Source organism: Dictyostelium discoideum (genome assembly GCF_000004695.1).
Source record: "Dictyostelium discoideum AX4 chromosome 6 chromosome, whole genome shotgun sequence".
Taxonomy (NCBI): Eukaryota; Evosea; class Eumycetozoa; order Dictyosteliales; family Dictyosteliaceae; genus Dictyostelium; species Dictyostelium discoideum.
Genome location: NC_007092.3, coordinates 2,320,675 through 2,340,017, shown reverse-complemented (window position 1 = coordinate 2,340,017; position 19,343 = coordinate 2,320,675). Strand labels below are relative to the sequence as shown.

The 19,343-nt window shown below is 25.1% G+C and overlaps 6 protein-coding genes and 1 pseudogene across 6 annotated transcripts; 2 read left to right on the top strand and 5 right to left on the bottom strand.

The window, feature by feature from the left end:
- Positions 1-1,280: 1,280 nt before the first annotated feature.
- Positions 1,281-2,325, bottom strand: DDB_G0293020 (hypothetical protein; the record flags this gene model as incomplete). The annotated part of the gene is made up of 2 exons (XM_629265.1): positions 1,281-2,060; positions 2,143-2,325. 2 exons carry the CDS (start codon positions 2,323-2,325, stop codon positions 1,281-1,283), a joined length of 963 nt encoding a protein of 320 aa, XP_629267.1.
- Positions 2,326-2,705: 380 nt separating this feature from the next.
- DDB_G0293156 lies at positions 2,706-3,029 on the bottom strand (annotated as a pseudogene; the record flags this gene model as incomplete).
- A 1,265-nt stretch (positions 3,030-4,294) lies between these two features.
- Positions 4,295-5,013, top strand: trxC (hypothetical protein; the record flags this gene model as incomplete). The annotated part of the gene is made up of 5 exons (XM_001134491.2): positions 4,295-4,385; positions 4,477-4,479; positions 4,611-4,612; positions 4,721-4,889; positions 4,964-5,013. 5 exons carry the CDS (start codon positions 4,295-4,297, stop codon positions 5,011-5,013), a joined length of 315 nt encoding a protein of 104 aa, XP_001134491.2.
- Positions 5,014-5,525: 512 nt separating this feature from the next.
- Positions 5,526-5,931, top strand: DDB_G0293154 (hypothetical protein; the record flags this gene model as incomplete). Its single annotated transcript, XM_629262.1, has 2 exons — positions 5,526-5,534; positions 5,788-5,931. The coding sequence occupies 2 exons, from the start codon at positions 5,526-5,528 to the stop codon at positions 5,929-5,931; spliced, it is 153 nt and encodes a 50-aa protein (XP_629264.1).
- Positions 5,932-6,514: 583 nt separating this feature from the next.
- On the bottom strand, positions 6,515-6,855 carry DDB_G0293016 (hypothetical protein; the record flags this gene model as incomplete). Its single annotated transcript, XM_629261.1, has 2 exons — positions 6,515-6,655; positions 6,727-6,855. The coding sequence occupies 2 exons, from the start codon at positions 6,853-6,855 to the stop codon at positions 6,515-6,517; spliced, it is 270 nt and encodes an 89-aa protein (XP_629263.1).
- A 317-nt stretch (positions 6,856-7,172) lies between these two features.
- On the bottom strand, positions 7,173-8,875 carry DDB_G0293014 (hypothetical protein; the record flags this gene model as incomplete). Its single annotated transcript, XM_629260.1, has 3 exons — positions 7,173-8,252; positions 8,367-8,480; positions 8,609-8,875. 3 exons carry the CDS (start codon positions 8,873-8,875, stop codon positions 7,173-7,175), a joined length of 1,461 nt encoding a protein of 486 aa, XP_629262.1.
- Positions 8,876-9,286: 411 nt separating this feature from the next.
- Positions 9,287-18,864, bottom strand: DDB_G0293012 (chromo domain-containing protein; the record flags this gene model as incomplete). Its single annotated transcript, XM_629259.1, has 4 exons — positions 9,287-12,522; positions 12,591-15,426; positions 15,554-18,682; positions 18,850-18,864. The coding sequence occupies 4 exons, from the start codon at positions 18,862-18,864 to the stop codon at positions 9,287-9,289; spliced, it is 9,216 nt and encodes a 3,071-aa protein (XP_629261.1).
- Between the last annotated feature and the right edge of the window lie 479 nt (positions 18,865-19,343).

Sequence of the window (19,343 nt, the reverse complement as noted above, 5' to 3'; positions counted from 1 at the left end):
AAAAAAAAAAAAAAAAAAAAAAAAAAAAAACCTGGGAACCCAAGTTAATCAGAAAATTTCCAGATTTTTAACTTTTTAAAGAAAAATAAAAAAGATAGAAAGAAAATAAAATGAAAATCACAAACAACACCACAAATATTAAGCAACACAAATGCCTACAAAAAATAAGCGAAATTGTGGATTATATAATAATTTATGTCGTTTAATTATTCGCGATTATTACAGAAGCTTGTTAACTTTATAAAATATATAATTAATAATTATATAATTGAATAATATTTTGTTATCTTTATTTAATATTAATTTATATTTTATGATATTCAATATTGTAAAATAAAATTATTCTTTTGTATTTATATTATTTATAATGAGTTGACAGTATTATTATTATTATTATTATATTATTTAAATGTGTCAACTATAATTAGTAATGTAATATGCATATTTAATATCTATTAATTTTATAGAGTAACTTTATTACAATGTGATCAATCATGGTACATGGATTCGTGTAAGTAAGTTAGGGGTTAAGATGTTTCTTAAGGTTTTCAAGGAATCAATAAATATCTTTAATGAATCAACATGCGTTCTAGAAGGTTCTATTGGAACGAGTAATGATTAGCTAGCATAAAACATAAGAGTATAAATACTCATAAAATAACATTAAATAAAGTTGTCAATCATTCATCATAATTATAATGAATGATAGACAACATAATCTTTGTAGTGTGTAATTCATTTAGTAAGTCTAGACCTTAATAACATAATTCTGTAATTAGTAGATTAACAGTGGTTATTACATTGATTTGAAACTGAAGTGGTATAATCTAGAAAAACTTTGTAATTTAATTTATTTATTTATTTATATTAATTTTATATATATTTATTTATTTAGCTTTAATAATTCAATTTAATTCAATTTAATTTAAAATTTATTTATTTATTTAATTTTATTAATTATAAAAATATATTAATTTTATATTGTTGAGTAATCTCCTAATAAAACTGAAAATAATAATATTTTAATTTACCTTTTGTACTATATAAAATGATTTGACATAATTTGCTAAAAGAGAATAATTAAAATAATATACTAATTTGAAAAATAATTAATTTATATTAATTATTGAATATCTAATTTAAGAATATATAATTTTCTAATAAACTATTTAGAAATAATTAATTATAATAATTATTGTTACGAACGACTATTGCTTTCGTGTATGTAAATAAATAAATATATATATATAATTAATATAAATAAATAACAGTATCAATTTCTAAAATGTTGCAGGGAAATCTGCTACAAGGTCCATTTTTTGTTTTACAATAAAAAGATTAAGTTCCAATGGACCGGTACCAACAGGAACTGGATTGTTATATAATGTTTCTTGATTGATGGTAATAATAAACATTTGATTGTTTGGATTGTTGTTTAAATTATTATTATTATGTAAGTAACCTGTAATTGGAGTATTATTAGATAATTGATTATATGTTGCAATATCATTTGCAGATAATGGTTGACTACCAAAAGAGATGATTGATGACGGATATATAATACTAAAATTTCTTTGGTATAACCCAGCGACTGCTTTAAAATTACCACCATATAATGGATCTCTATCATAGATTTGAATAAAAAGTAATGCATTAATTGTTGGAACATTAAAATAAAGAATAATTTTTTGCATTGCTGCTGGAGGTGGTAATGATTTATAATAAACATCTTGTGCAAAAACTGGAAAAGGATTTTGAAGTAAAGGAAATTGGGGTACTCTATATAATTGACCATCTGGTTGTTGGCATGTATTTTGATTGATTGCAATTGACCCAGTACCTGCAGTTCCAACTTCAGCATTATTCCATCTATATACTGCCAATGTATCATTTATAATACCAACTGTAATTGCATGAATATTAGATTCAGTTAATGTATTAATAATAACCAATCCTTTATATAAATATGCTTGTTTTACATAATCACCATTAATAAATTCATTAATTTCAACTTGTTTATCAATTACAAATCCATTATAAAGATCTAAAAGTTTTTTATTCTTTAAATATTTTAAATCATAAAAAAAGTCAGTAATTATTAAAATTAAAAACAAAATTAATATATTTTTTTTAGATAATCACATTTTCAATAAATTTTAATATATCAGATTCTAACTTAATACTGGACATATCAACAAAAGAAAATTGATCTACTTTAATTAATTTTAATTTAGGAACACCATTTTCTTTATCTTTTTTAACTTTCTCTTTTGTGTAGGTATCTGTATTATTTTTTTTTATTGTATTTTTTTTCAAAATTTTCATTTTATTTGATTCTTCAACACCTATGGTTTATGTCATTATTATAGTATATATAAAAATAATAAAAAATAAAAATTAGTATAAAAAAAAAATAATAAAAAAAAAATAAAGTTGAATTAAATTATAATTTATAATATATATATATTTACATTGAAACAAAAGTTACAAATTAGTTCTTAAAAATAAAAAAATATTTCAATTTGGTATTTATGTATATTTAAAATAATAAAAAAAGATAGTGATAAATATTTTATTTTTTTAAACAATTACTCGAAAAAAAAAATAAAAAATAAAAATGAATTTTTTAAAAACACACGTGAAACAAAAAAAAAAAAAGTAATTATTTATTTTATTTTATTTTTTTTAAAAAAAAAATAATCCACTTAGAGAGTCAAAGGATCTTGATGCCAACAAGATTGAATTAATTGAGATAATTGATAAGGCCAAACATTTGGAATTAGAGGACCAAGTGATTTAGTAGTGACAGCCAAAGCTAATTGAACTAAATCTAAACCAGAATAAGGTAATTCACCAGTACCCAATTCCCAAAGAATGATACCATAAGCACATACATCAACTTTTTCAGTATAATCTTCACCCATTAATAATTCAGGTGACATCCAAATTGGAGAACCAATTGATTTTGTTATCTCTGTTGATTTACTCTTTAATTTTGAAAGACCGAAATCACAAATCTCTTCATTCATATGTTCATCTAAAAGTAAATTTAAAAAAAAAAAAAATATTAATATTAAACCACACACACTAAAGATGAAGGTATTTATATTATATATATTTATTTAAATTCTATTCTTTCCTATATAAAGTAATAAAATGAGTTTGTTAGTCTCTTTTTTTAACTAATAATATGTGTTTTAAAAAGTTAACATATCAAAAAATTAAAAAAAATAAATTAAAATAAAAATGTGTTGTAATTAAATTAAATAAATATAAAATTAAAATAAATAAAAATAATATTAATTTAAATTATTAAAGATATAAATAAAATAAATTATAAATATAAATAAAATTTAAATAAAATATAATTCTTATTGGTCCTTCTGAATATACCACTTTCGTTACAGGCCTGTAAAGAAAGCAATTTAAAGAAACTCTAAAAAAAAAAAAAGTTGATGTTTTTAAACTATATTTTATTTTTTTGTTTTTTTGTGGCATTTTAATATATCCATTTAATGTTCAAAATTTTCTGTCATAAAAAAAAAAAAAGTAAAAAAATAGATTACATATCAACTAAATAATTTATCAGTTTTAAAAATAGGTAATATGAGAAAATTGACTCATTAACTTTTTTTTTTGATTTTCAAAATAATAACCAAATTCTGCATCTAAATAAAATAACTGTTTAAAAAATAAAGCCAATAGAAAAAACATCACCAATCGAAAAAAAAAAAAAAAACATTAAATCAATACTTTTAAAAACAGTTATTGTGAAAGACCACTTTTTTTTTTTTTTTCCAATATTTTTTTTCTTATTCTCCAATAATTATATTTTATATTGTAAATAAAAAAAAAATATATTAATTAAATAAAAAAATAAAAAAAAGAAACTCCTTGATTTTTTACCCAACTCAATATAATTCCAATTTACAAAAAAAAAAAAAAAAAAAATTTTTTTTTATTTTTTTTTATATCTTTGATTCCAGGTTTTTTTGAACATTATCTCACAATCTATCTCTACCAATCAGGTTATTATTTTAAAAAAAAAAAAAAAAAAAAAAAAAAATGAAATGTTTACTTGCAAAAGTTTTTTCAACCCAAAATACAATATCTTTATTATATTTTTGGGGTTTTTTTTTTTTTTAATTTTTTTTTTTTTTAATTTTTTTTTTTTTTTAATTTTTTTTTTTTTAATTCTTCTTTAAAAAAAAAAGTATAAAAACATAATTTTTGTGATTATTATTATTTTTTTTTTTCCTCCTATTACAATCAAATAAATAATTTATTTAAAAAAATGTCCAAAGTAATTCATGTTACATCTAATGAAGAATTAGATAAATATTTGCAACATCAAAGAGTAGTTGTTGACTTTAGTGCTGAATGGTGTAAGTTTTTGTTTATAGAAGAAAATATAATGAATTTCTTTATATTAATATTAGTTTTTTTCCTTCTTTTAAAATTGTTTATATCTAATAGGTGGTATGTATAAAATTTATTATAGATATTTCGAAATAGATAATGAATAATATTAATTTTTTTTTTTTTTTTTTTTTTTTTTTCATTAATAATTTTTAATATTTTTTTCCTACCAATTTAATTATAATTAAAAGGTGTATGTATAATTTGTTAATAAACAAATATAGGTTTTTTTTGTTTTTTTAAAAAAAAAAAAAAAAAAAAAAAAATATATATTTAATAATTAAAATTTTCATTTTATTAGCCATGTAGAGCAATAGCTCCGGTATTTGACAAGCTTTCAAACGAATTTACAACATTTACATTCGTTCATGTTGACATTGATAAAGTAAATACTCATCCAATAGTAAAAGAAATTAGAAGTGTTCCTACATTCTATTTTTACGTAAATGGAGCTAAAGTATCAGAATTCAGTAAGTATTTCTTTTAAAATATTAAAAAAATCAAAAATTAAAGCTAATCTTTATTTTATTAAATAATAATAAAGGTGGTGCCAATGAAGCAACTCTAAGAAGTACTCTAGAAGCAAACATATAATTTTTTGTTAAATTAATAATTGCACAAAAAATGCAACAAATTAAATAAATAAATAAAAAAAAAAAAATAATTCACAAATTATTTTATTTAATTTATATTTTAAAAAAAAAAAAAAAAATTTCTTTACTAAAAATTGATTTTAAATTCAACACACAAACCATATAATTAAAAAAAAAACACCTTGTTTGAACTCCCCCACATCCTATAAATCCAAATTTACCAAAAAAAAAATTTCCTTTAATCCAGATTTTTTGAACATTATCTCATAGATCTATTTTAACCAATTAGGTTATTATTTTGAAAAAAAATGCTATGTGACATCTTACAATAAAATTATTTGGGGTTTTTATTATATTATTATTTTTTTTTTTTTTTTTTTTTTTTTTTTTTTTTTTTTTACTTTTAAAAAATAACCTTTTGAAAAAAAAAAAAAACACATTAATTATTTTATTATTATTATTATTATTTTCTCATTAATATATAACACAATCAAATAAATAATTTTTTTAAAAATGTCTAGAGTAATTCATATTCATCTAATGAAGAATTAGATAAACATTTGAAAGATGATAGAGTAGCCATTGATTTTAGTGCCGAATGGTGTAAGTTTTTATTTATAGAAGAAATATAATGAATTTCTATAAATTAATAATAGTTTTTTTTTTCCTTCTTTTAAAATTGTTAATATCTATTTAGGTGGTATGTATTAATTTATTAAAGATTTCCAAGATAGATAATAAATAAATTTTTTTTTTTTTTAACTCTTAATTTTAGCCATGTAGATTTATATCTCCAGTTTTCAAAAAGTTCTCAAAAGAATATACAACATATACTTTCCTTCATGTTGACATTGACCAACCAAATGGTCATCCATTAGTATCAACAATTTCAAGTTTACCACATTCCAATTTTACGTAAAAGGAGCTAAAGTGTCTGAATTCAGTAAGTATATCTTTTAAAATATTAAAAAAAAAAAAATAATAAAAAAATTGAACCTACCCTATCATTTATTTTTTATTAAAGGTGGTGTTAATGAAAACTCACTCAAATCCAATCTTGAATTACACAAAGAATTATTTATTAAATCAACTTCACAATAATTGCAACAAATAAACAATTAAATAAATAAAATAATAAATAAATTTTTTCTCATTCACAAATTATTTTATTTATTTTATCTTAAAAAAAAATAAACAAATAGTAATTTTAATTAATAATAATAATAATAATAATAATTGATAATCATATTTTAAAAAAATAATAATTTTATGAAAACAAAGCTTTGATAAATTTTTTTAATTATAAATCAAAGAAATTTTTTAAAAGTAAAGTATTTAATGTATTTTTTTTTTTTTTTTTATTATTATTATTAAAGAAATCTTATTTTTTCTTTCTTTCAAATCAAGTTGAAAGTTGAATCGATATTGTTACTATATTTATCAAAAAACAAATGTTCCTCTTTTATGATATGTTATTGATTTTTGGTTTTAATTGAAGACTCTTATGAGAATATCCAACGTCCAAAGAAACCAAATGAATGAATAGTTGCTTTAGGTTTTAATGGATCCTTAAAGTAGGCAACTGAAAAAATTTTAAAATTATAAATTGTAAATTGACCCAATAATGCTTTTACTGATAAATTCTATTTATAAATTTAAAATAAATATTTTATTTTTTTTTTATTTTATTTTTTTTTTTCAAAAAAATACAAACAGTTAAAAAACTATATTTCTTTTTTTTTATTGCCACCATCAACTGATCTTCGAAATTCTTTTTATCTGGGTTATTAGTAATATAACTAATGAATAAAATAATACAAATATAAATAAAATCTTTTGACATTTTTTGGTTTAGAGAATCGAAAAAAAAAAAATAATAAAAGTAAAAAAAAAAATTTAATTTTTTATATTTTGTGCGTGGTAATTAATTTTTTTTTGAATTGGATAACGCAATTCGTGTGGTAATTAAAAAAAAAAAATAAAAAAATAAATGGTCCCCTAAAAAAACAAAACCTCTTAATTTTTCGAAAAAAAAAAAAAACGGGCTTTTTCTGAAAAAAATAAAAAAATAAAATAAATGAAAAAAAAAGAAATCTATTTTTGGACATTGGATATTTTAATTTTATTTTTATTATTTTTTTTTTTTTTTTTTTTTTTTTTTTAAATATTAGCTTGGATGAATTCAAAAATAATTTGTTGTGCTTGAGCAAGAGTTGGAGGTGATACTGAAGTTGGAATCATCATATCAGCACAATGACTTGTACCAATAATGTATAAAGTATTTTTAGCATTTGCATTACCTGGTAAGATTGCAAGATTGTGCCATTCATCATTTGAACCATTTACATATAAGGTATTATCAACAGAGGATGGTTCTGGATTAATACCACCATATTCAGTGATTGTCCAATTAACGTTTGGATACATATTTGGAATACCAAAACTATCGGCACATTGTTGAATTTGATATGGTTGGAATGGGAATAAATTACCAAATGGTTGATTTGCAGATGGAGCATCACTTGATTGATAATAACCAAATTCAACACAAGTTTGATAGAACCACATTCTACCACCAATGGCATTTTCATCATTGGTAACATTTTGATTTTGAGCGATCATTGAAGCATATGAAACATCAACACATTCACCATCAGCATATTGATCCCAAATTTGGATATAGTTTGTCAATGGATCTGATGATTGATTAGTCATGATATTGCAAAGGTAATCGATATCGATTTGACCTGGTTCTTCATCGTTATATTGAACTACACCCATGAAATTACCTGCAAGTGATTGCATAAAAGTGGCAACATCATTTTGATTACCAAGTGGTGTACAAAGGTTAAACATTTGATCAACACCACCATAGTTATCTTGACTGAGGAGTGCTTGAATCTTTTGAGTTGCAATGTTAATGTTTTCAACACATAAATTACCATTTGACTTTGATGCTAATAATGCAGTTTGAACTGTCTCCAAATATTGATAAAAGTTAACTTCTGGGTTAACTGGTGCACTTGATGCAATGGTGGCATCAACTAAATGTGGATATTTAATTCTAAACCATGAAGTTAATGCTCCTGAATAACTACCACCAAATGAAATCCATTTTGATTCTTTTGGTACATTATATTGTTGTGCTACAAAATTTCTAAAAACTGCATTATCTGCTAATGCTTGTGCTGAATTTAACCATTGTAAATTTTCAAGTGAAAGGTCTTCAGTTACAAAACTCTTTTTTTTTTTTTTTTTTTTTTTATATTATTTTTATAATTAAGTTAATTAAATAAAATCACAATTTGATGAAATAAAAAATAAAATATTATATTATATTATTAAAATACATACAGCACCATAATAACGATGTTCAAGAGAAACAACAAGTGCACTAACTTGTTTAGCCCAAACAACAAATTGAAGTTGGGTTACAGTATTAATATCCATTGGACCTTCACCATTAATCTTTAATTTTTTTTAAGAAAAGAAAGAAAAGGTTTGGATTTTTTTTTTTTTTAAGAAAAGAAAAAAAAATGTTAGGTTTTTTTTTTTTTTTTTTTTTTTTTTATGTTTGGAAATTATTAAGTAATTACCATGATAAAAACTGGACCTGTACCATCCCAATATTGGTCATTAATTAAATATCTTTGTTGGAAAGTTGTTGGGTTTGCTGGATTAAAATGATCAACACTTTGAGTGAACCATTGATAATTGATTGCATCATAATCTAAACTATCATCAAAATGTCTAAATTTTAATTGATTTTTTAAATCAGTACGAACATTGAATACTTTCTTTGAGTCAATTGAACCAATAATTGATACAATTACTAAAACTAATAATAAAATTGATTTGTTCATTTTTTTCAATGCTTGTAATGTCAGAATTGAAAAAAAAAATAAAAAATAAAAAATAAATTTTCATTTAAATAACGGTTTGGGAAAAAAAAAAAAAAAAAAAAAACAAAAATAAAAAAAAAAAAAAAAATTAAAAATAAAAATAAAAAGAAAAATCTTGGCGAATATTCTGTGTCGGTTAGAAATAATTAAATTTTAATTATTAAAATGAAAATAAGAAAGAAATTAAATATCTTTTTTTTATTATATTATTGAACTATTACAATTATTTGAAATTAAATAAGAAAAAAAAAAAAAAAAAAAAAAAAAAAAGAAAAAGAGTAAAAAAAATAATAACAATAATATGCCCATTAATATTTTTATTGATAAGTTTTTTTATTTTTTTTAATTTTTTTTTTTTTTTTATTTACAAATTTATTTTAACAAATGACATTGAATAATATCTTGATCTTGTAAATTTATTGTTGCAAGAGTATCATTTGGATTTAATTTTTGACCTTTGTAAGTGAAAAGAGTACGGCTTTTAATGAGGTTATGTTCTTGACAAAATTTATCCATTAAGATATCGAGTGGGAATGGATTTTGGGTGTGCATTTTAATAAAACTACCAGCATCTTGACCTACTAATTTAACCTCAACTTCGATAATACTTGGTAATTGGTGTTGTTGTGGTGATTGATGATGATGGTGATGATTTTGTTGTTGTTGCTGTTGTTGTTGTTGATGATGTTGTTGATGAGATTTTTGTTGTGTTGATTTTGGAATTTGTTGACGTTGTGGAGATAATGGTTGTTGTTGGTGATGCTGTTGTGATTGTTGATGATGAGAAGGAGATAATGGAAGATTTGGTTGACGTTGTTGAGGTGATGTTGAAATTGATGGTGATCCAATACCACTACCCATCATATTATTATTAATATTATTATTATTGTTATTGTTATTAGAACCATGATTAATTACAGTAATACTTGCATGAGGTTTCATATAAATACCTTCAGGAGTTTGTTCATTTAATAAACGTTTACCTTCATAAGAGAAAATTGTAGATTTCCTATCAATTTTAACTTTTTCACAGAAACGATGGAATAATGATTCAAAAGAAGTGGTTGTACTTAAAAAGTAAGGAACTGTAGTACCATTGTAAGATGCATCGACACGTACCAATAAAAGGATAGCTGTAATCTCTGTTTCGTTTTCAATACCCATTTGTGAAGGGTTTTTATCACCAGAGAGGGAACAATTTAAACGTGGTATATAGAAATCGATTTGTTTTGGTTGTAATGAATGTTTTTTCAAGAAAGAATCCATTAATTTTGAGAGCATTGTTGTTTGTTTATGAAGTGCATAGGTTTCTTTTTCAGCACCCCAAGATGGTGTAACGAAAACACGAATAATATCTTGTGATGGAACAATCAATAGGTATGATTCATTTTTAATCTTGTTGGTACCAATATCAGAGTTTAATGGCAATACTTTACCATTTACTTCAATTCTAAGATTCTTTATGTCATAAGGTGGATGAGAATTGATAAAGTATGCCTTGACAATATCTTCCAATAATGTATCATCTTGAACATTCATTAAAACACTTTCAAATTCAAAACCTTTAACTTGAATAGTCTTCCATTTAGATTCCCAAACTGCAGTAATACGAGGATCATCTCTAATATAATCAACAACTTTAACACCCATTGGCACAACTTGACCATCATAATAGAATCTAAGAATATTATTTGCATCTTCACCTGTATTTGAAACAACTGATTGAATACCAGCTTTAACAATAAACAATCTCTTTAATGATTCCATTGTTGATGAAATTGGTATTGAAATTGGATAAATTCTATTTTCCCATTGTAATCTAATTTGTAATATATTACTATTTGTATTATTATTATTATTGTTATTATTGTTATTATTATTATTAATATTATTATTATAATTGTTATTATTATTACTACTACTACTACTACTATTGCTAAATGGTTTTGAACTTTGATTTGAAGATTGACTTTTACTGTGTTTTGAAGATGAATGATGTCTATGTGAACTATTATCATTCTTATTTATCATTCTATCTAATGATGGTAATTTATTATTATTATTGTTATTATTACCAAAGAATGGGTTATTGTTATTACTATTGTTATTACCAAAGAATGAATTATTATTGTTATTGTTATTATTATTACTACTATTGTTGCTATAGTTATTATTATTACCGCTATTGTAGCCACTATTACTAGTACTGTTATTATTATTATTACTATTATTATTGTTATTATTATTATTACTATTACTATTATTGTTATTATTACTATTATTATTTGAACTATTATGAGAATGTTTCATTTTCTTTGATTTAATATAATCATCAATTTCCACATCGGAAATATCACCACCACTAAAATCTGATCTACTAACGAAATCGTCAAAGTAATCATTTGAGTATTTTTGTTTATGACTACCACTATGACCATGTTGAGTTTGTTGATTTTGTTGACCTGGTTGATTTTGTTGGTTTGGTTGGTTTTGTTGTTGTTGAAATTCTTTTTCTTTTTGTTCTTTCATTTGTTGTTGTAGTTGTAATTGATGTAGTTTTTGTTGAGCCATATGTTGTTTCATGATCATATCACTATGTTCTTTTTTCAAGATTTGATCAGTAACCTTTTGGATTCTTCTTCTTAATGATTCGGATGATGGAATCTTTTCAGATTGCTGTTGCTGTTGTTGTTGATTAGTTGAAGAGTTTTGATTATTATTATTACCGCTATCACTATCAATATTATCAGTATTGTTTTGATTGCTATTATTATTATTATTATTATTATTTTGATCATTATTACTAGTTGGATTTGGTGAAAAAGTATTTGGTTGACCTCTCTTTACATTTGAGAGTAAATCTAATTCAGGATCAAAGAAAATTTCAGGATATTTTCCATAACCATGTTTATAGACACCAACTAATAAACTCTTATCATTTTCTTGAGTCCATGTTGGAATAGGACCTCTTGAAATGTATGGGATGGAGAGATTAGTTAATTGTTTACCATATTTGGTTACCAATTGTTTAATTGCTCTCATTTGAACTAAACGAGTCAATACAGTTTGAACTCTAGTTGAGAATGAAGGGAAATCAGCTTGATGCCAAATTAAATTACTTGTTAATGTAAATTTGAGTGGTTCACTAACAAAGGAGAAAGAGTTATTGGATGGATTTGAATGAATAACTCTAAACTCGTATTTATTTGCAAAACCTGGTAAACAAACATCTGTAGAGCCTTGATTTACATCGCTCATTGGATAGGTTCTAAGGATTTGTTGACTACCAAAATCTTCGTTTACAATTACTAAATAATAAGCAGATTCTTTACATGGATTCTTTAATGATAATGGTTTAACTGTTGTCGCAGTAGTAGTAGTAGGTGTTGTTGTAGTGGTAGTGGTAGTAGTTGTGGTTGCTGTAGAAGGTGAAGTTAACTTTGAATCAGTATTAGTTGTAGATGGTGATTTAACTCCATTTTCTGTGGCATTATCATTATCTTGAGGTTTCTTTTCAGATTCTTTCTCTTCTTTTATCTCTATAGATTGTTTTTCACTTGAGGAAGTAGATTTAGATTCTTTATCAACTTCCATTGGAGTGGATTCATCTTTATCAGATTTAGATTCTTCGCTCTTTTTCTCTTTTCTTTTTCATTTTCAGTTTCCTTTTTATCACCTTGATTCTCTTCTAATTTTGATTTTTCATCATCCTTAGATTTTTCATCATCTTTAGATTTCTCATCATCTTGTGATTTTTCGTCATCTTTTGATTTTTCATCATCTTTAGATTTTTCGTCATCTTTAGATTTTTCATTATCTTTTGATTTTTCACTATCATTAGATTTTTCATTATCTTTGGATTTTTCATCAACATTAACCTTTTCATTATTTTCAACTTTTTCTTTATTTTCATCAACCTTATCACTTGAAATTTCTTTTTCACCTTTTTCAACTTTTTCACAAACATCTTTTTCGTCATTAGATGATGATTTTGATTCAGTTGATTTTTCCTTTTCTTCAACTTTTATTTGAGTTTCTTTATCATTAGATTTTGGTTCTTCAATATTCCATCTAATTGTTAATTGTTGAGCACAGAATAAACCATTTGCATTAAAGGTTCTCTTAACGTGGAATCTTTTAATTGGAGGTGGAGTTGGTTTATCAGAAGAGGAAGAGGCTGAAGCGGCAGCGGCATTTAATTTGGATGCATCATTGAGAATGATTTTATTTTCAGTATTGAAACCCATTTTATGGAAATTATAAGTTGAAGTATCATCCAATAAAGAATCATAAAAATCTTTAATGATTGAACCTTGTTGTTTTAAACCAACCTCCAAGAATGATTCAGAGACTGATTGTATTTCACCTGGTGATTTTAAAACTGATTGAGTTGCCAATTCTGATTGAATTTTCTTCCAACGATGGAAACCAACTTTAAGTAGAATTGATTTGAATTTATCTTTTTGAGATTTATTCCAAGAGGCATTGATAATCGATTGAGCATTTGTAGATTGACCACTACTACCACCGCCACTGGATGAAGATTGATTACCACCACCCAATTTATTTGAAGATTGACCACCAATACCACTCAATGAACCAGAGAATTGTGATTTCTTTTCACTTTTTCTTTGTTTCAATGGTGGGTTTGAAAGAGAGTTTACAGTATTATCCAATGTTTCAACGTGTTGATCATCAGATTCATAGGAATCACCATCATCTGGTAAGATGAAATCAGTATCACTACCACCACCACCATCACTACTACTATCGGAATCAGCCAATAGAATATTGTTTGATTGTTTCTTCTTTTTATTATCGGAATGGTGATGTTGTTGACTTTGAATAACCTCTGGAATGACACGTTTTCTAGTTCTTGGTTTCTCCAAGAGTAATTTAGTTTGTTGAAGTTTTTCACGTTCTTCAAGTGTAAACCTTGTATTAAACTCTACACGCATAATCAATTTAACCAAATCACCAATAAATTCGATTGAAACACTATCGACAACATCATCCTTTTTGGTTTGAGCTAAATCTAGAATATCTTGAACAAAAATGGCACGAGATTCTTCGGATTGAAGAGCTGAACCACTTGCAAGTTTTTCTTCAAGTTGTTTAACGGTCTTATAGTCTGGTAAAACCTTTTCCCAAAAGTTTTCATCATTCATATCCACATTCATATCGGTTTCACTTGAAGCAAATGTAGCCTTTGAAAAACCGGATAAACTTGAAGGTTTACTATTCTTTTCATCAAATTGAATGGTGGTTGAACGTTCTAAAATCTTATCGATATCTTCATTGATCATGATTTTATCTTGTTTATTTGCTTCATCAGTTGTTTCGGCGAAAAGATAAGCAGCACCATACTTTAACATTTGACTAATTTGACTTGGTGTATTTGGGTCCTCTACCAATGGTGCATCACCAGCAGAAACTTTGAATGGATTTGAATTGGAAGGTGTATCACCTGGTGATGGTGAATCAACATTTGATGAGGAGGAGGCGGTGGTAGTAGAAGATGATGAAGTGGTAGTAGAAATAGGAGTAGTATTGGTTTGTTTCTTATCTTTATTGGTACTTAATACAATATGATCCAATAATAACTTTTTAGTAGCACATTCAAATAAATACTCTTCATAGGTATTTCTAGTGATGAGACGATAAACTTTAACATTATTCGTTTGACCAATACGATGACATCTAGCTTGAGCTTGTAAATCTGATTGTGGATTCCAATCACTATCGAAAAGAATAACGGTATCGGCTGTTGTTAAATTGATACCAACACCACCTGCTCTTGTTGATAAAAGGAAAACGAATCTATTGGCACCTTTATCTTGGAAACGATCAATACTAGCTTGACGAACTTCTGATTTTATAGAACCATCCAATCTCTCGTAGGTATATTCACGATATTGTAAATAGTCCTCTAAAATATTCAAAGATTCAACCATTTGACTAAAGATTAACACTTGATGACCCTCTGCTTTCAATCTTTGAAGCAACTTATCGACCAACACCAATTTACTACTTGATTTAACTAAAAGTTCACCCAATTCCTCATCACCTGCAATCTTTTCTTGTTTAACTATTGATTCTTCTGCGCCTGGGATTAAGAATGGATGATTACAAACCTTTCTAATTTGAATCATAATATTTGAAAGTTTTGGTAAATTGGTTTTTTGTTTAATACCTCTTGAAAGAAATTCTCTATTTCTCTCTAAAATGGCTCTATAATAGGTTTTTTGTGTTGATGATAATTCAACCTGTATAACTGTCTCCTCTTTAATTGGAATTGATAACTCTACATCCTCTTTCATTCTTCTTAATAAATAGGGTGATAATAATTGATGAAGTTTTGAAACTTGTGACTCTTCTTTCAAATCACTATATTCATCTAAAAATTCTTGACAACTATTAAATTTATCTGGATCTAAAAAGTTTAACATTGTCCAAAGTTCTTTCATATCATTTTGTAATGGTGTACCTGTTAAAATAATTGAATGTTCAGTCTTTATTATTATTAAAAAAAAAAAAAGTTAATATTTAAATTTTTTTTTTTTTTTTTTTTTTTTTTTTTTTTTTTTTTTTTTTATATATATTTTTTTTTTTATATATATTTTTTTTTTTTTAACTTACTTTAATTGATTTTAATTTACTTAAAACTTTGGATTTATCATTTTTAATACGATGACCTTCATCTAAAATTAAAGCTCTCCAAGGTACTCTAACGAATGAAGAATGATCAGACATAATAGTTTCATAGGTTGTTAAGAGTACTTCAAAGAGATAGGTATCTTTATGTTTAAATTCATATTTTGAAATGAAACCACGAGTTTCTTGAGAACCATAAAATACAAGAGTTTTCATTTTTGTCCATTTTAAGATTTCTTTATGCCAATTACCAAGGGTTGAAAGTGGTGCAACCACCAAAAATGGACCTTTAATACCTACAGATTGACTAAGGTATTGAAGGAAAGCAATGGATTGAATGGTTTTACCCAGACCCATTTCATCAGCCAACAAAGAGGATCTACAATGATACCAACAATAACTAAGCCATAGGAAACCCTCAACTTGGAACTCCTTTAATGAGAGGTTATCTTGGAATTTTGGTACCAATTCATTGTTGAAAATGGGTAATTTAGTTGGACGATTAACATATTTCTTTGGTTGATCCAAAAGTAACTGATTGGCATTGAATTGTTTAATTGCTGCTTGATCCTCTTCGGTGATTAAAATATTTTCATCCTCCCATGTACTCTTTTCATGGGGTAGTGTTTTCCATTTGCAGAGATAAAATGTTGTCATCTTTTTGGATTTACCTGCTTTAGTCTCTTTCTTTGCTAAAATCTTTTCAATCACTGTGCAATCTGGTGAGAAATAATTGAATGGATTGGCTTCTGATTCATTCTTTATTGCTGGTGGTGGTGTATTTCTAACGGTTTTCAATAACTTTATTAATGTTGGACTCTCTTTTTCTTTTTCAATAACTTTTTCTGTTACCCATCTTACACTTCTATATGATTTATTTTTAAATAATGCTAAAAATCTAATCTCTTCTGTAATTGGTGGTTGTGGTGGTGTTGTTGTTGTTGCTGCTGCTGCTGATGTTGCTTCATTTGAAACCTCTGTTGCTTCATTTGAAACCTCTGTTGCTGTTTTAGTTGTAGATGATTCATCAACTTTCATTTTATCATCATCTTTTACAGTTGTTGTAGTTTTTGTTGTGGCTACTGCTACAGTTTCTTTTGGTCCATCTTGTTCTTTAATTGTGGTTTCAGTTTTAATAATAGTCTCTTTTGTTTTAGAATTGATATCAGTCATTTCTTCGTCTTTTACTTTATCGGTAGAAGTTGACTCTGTATTTTTAGTAGTTGTAGTAGTGGTGGTGGTTGTAGATTCAGTATCTTTCATTTGTTCATCTTTTTTATCAACTGGTGTGGTGGTGGTGGTGGTAGTAGTAGTATTAGTTGACTCTGATGATATAATTGAAGTTAAACTTGGTGAAGTATTTGTAGTTGTATTTGGTGTTGGAGTTGGAGTTGAAGTTGTAGTTGGTGGTGGTGAGGCTATTGATAAAGAAGGTGGTACAAATTGAGGTTGTAATTTTATGAAATCTAAAAGTGAATATGGAAGAGATAAAAACTTTTTCTTAAATAACCTTTGTGTTAAAACCTTTTGAACCCTTAATTCATCATCATCCGCGATCGGGATTTCAATTTGATCCAAAGGATCGTCTTCACTCATATAGTATTCATCATCTGATGCTTGTTCCTCTGAACTATTTTCACTTGCAAAATCATCACTTTCGTCAAAGTTTTGTTCATCAGAATCATCATCGTCGTCGTCCTCATCTTCGGATGATGAATTCTTGATTTTTCCTTTTCCTTTCAATGGTACCCTTGATTTCGTTACTCCAAGTTGTTTTTTCTTATTATTACTATTACTACTACTACTACTACTACTGATGTTGCTCTTACTTTTATCAAGTTTTGTTGTTGTTGGTGATGCTGCCGCTTTCTTACTACCTCCTTTTTTAATTGGTACTTTACTTTTTGAAGTGGTTATTGGTGTTTCATATTCATCTGAACTTTCATCTGATTCTTCCGATTCCGATTCAATTTTATTTAGTGGAGTTCTTCTTCGTTTTCCATTTAAACTATTACTGGTTGGTGGTGAAGGTTGACTTTTCGATTTAGAGGCTGGTGGTTTTTTTGCTGTTGTTGCATTAATTTGTCTAACACCTCTTCTTGAAGAAGAAGAAGATGATGATGCTTGAACTTCTTCATCCTCCTCCTCCTCTTCTTCTTCTTCTTCTTCTGAGGACTCTTCAGATTCTATATTGTTTTTAATGTGTGCTGCTTTCTTACCACCTCTTGTTCTTGATGGTGGGGGAGGTGGTGGAGTTGATTGTGCTGTGGTACCACCTCTAGTTCTTGATGTTGATCTTGTAGCTTTGATTGTCATTGTATTATTTGGTGCTTTTTTTGCCACTGAATTATTGGGTTTCTTTTCATCAGCTGATGAATCTCCAAATGATTGATCATCGTCACTCTTTATAACGTCACGTACATTTTCTATATATATATCCTCCTCTTCTTCCTCCTCCTCTTCTTCCTCCTCCTCTTCTTCTTCCTCCTCTTCATCTTCCTCATTTTCTCCTTCATTATCGTTTTTTAACTTTTTATTTGGTTTGTTTTTATTTACAGGTGGTTGTGGTAATGGTTTTTCATCATTATTGCTTTTTTTACTAGTATCGTCATCGTCACTGGATTCCAATGTATATTCATCTTGTAACTCTTCAGTTTTACCTTCTTCCTCTTCTTCATTGTTATTATTATTATTATTATTATTGTTGTTGTTGTTGTTACTACTACTATTATTAATAATACCACTCTTACTTCTAGTTGGTGGTCTTTTTGATGTTGCTATATTATTGTTGTTGTTTTTATTTGATTTACCATTATTATTGGCTGGTGTTGTTGTATTATTATTGTTATTGTTTGATGAGTTTGCTGATGAAATTTGTGGAGATTGTTTTGATCTTGATCTTGTCATTAATGAATTTGAAAGTGGTGGTGAGTCTGATTGACTTTTCGGCTTTGTTGTCGTTGATGCAGTAGTACTATTTGTAGATGTGTTTTTATTATTATTATTATTATTATTATTATTATTATTACTATTACTATTATTATTTAATTCTTCATTCATAATTGTATCATCATCTTTCATATTATTATCCTTTTTTGCAATAGTTTTTGATTTNTAAATAAGTGAAAAAATTAATTAAAAAATTTTAGAGAGATTTAAAAAAAAAAAAAAAAAAAATATTTAATTAATATGAGTAATATTGATCTTCAAATTTAATTTATTTTTAAAAAAAAAAAAAAAAATAAAGAAATAATAAAAAAAATGATGTTATGAATAAATACCTTTGAAACAGTCATTCTTGTTATTTTTAATGAATGAACAAAATTTAAAAAAATTTAAAAAAAAAATTTTTAAATTTAAATTTAAAAAAAAAAAAAAAAAAAAAAAAAATAATTAAAAAAAATAATTAAAAAAAAAAAGTTTGGTGAAAAAGTCGATTTATAAAATCAAATATTGGTATTGAAATTCTTGTAATTAAATTTTCTTCTTCCCTATATATGTAATTTTTTGAATTGCTTTCATATATTAAATTTTATATTTTATTTTATTAAATTTGATTATTGGTAATTTATTATTATTATTTTTTTTTTATTTTTTTTTTTAAATTAACAACTAAAAATTCTTTGAAAATGTCCAATTTTTTTTTTTATTTTTTTTTTTATTTTTTTTAAATAGAATAATTATTTAAATATATAAAATAAAGATTGAAAAAAAAAAAAAAAAAAATTGCTGTTTTTTTTTTTTTTTTTTTTTTTTTTTTTTTTTAGAAATTTTT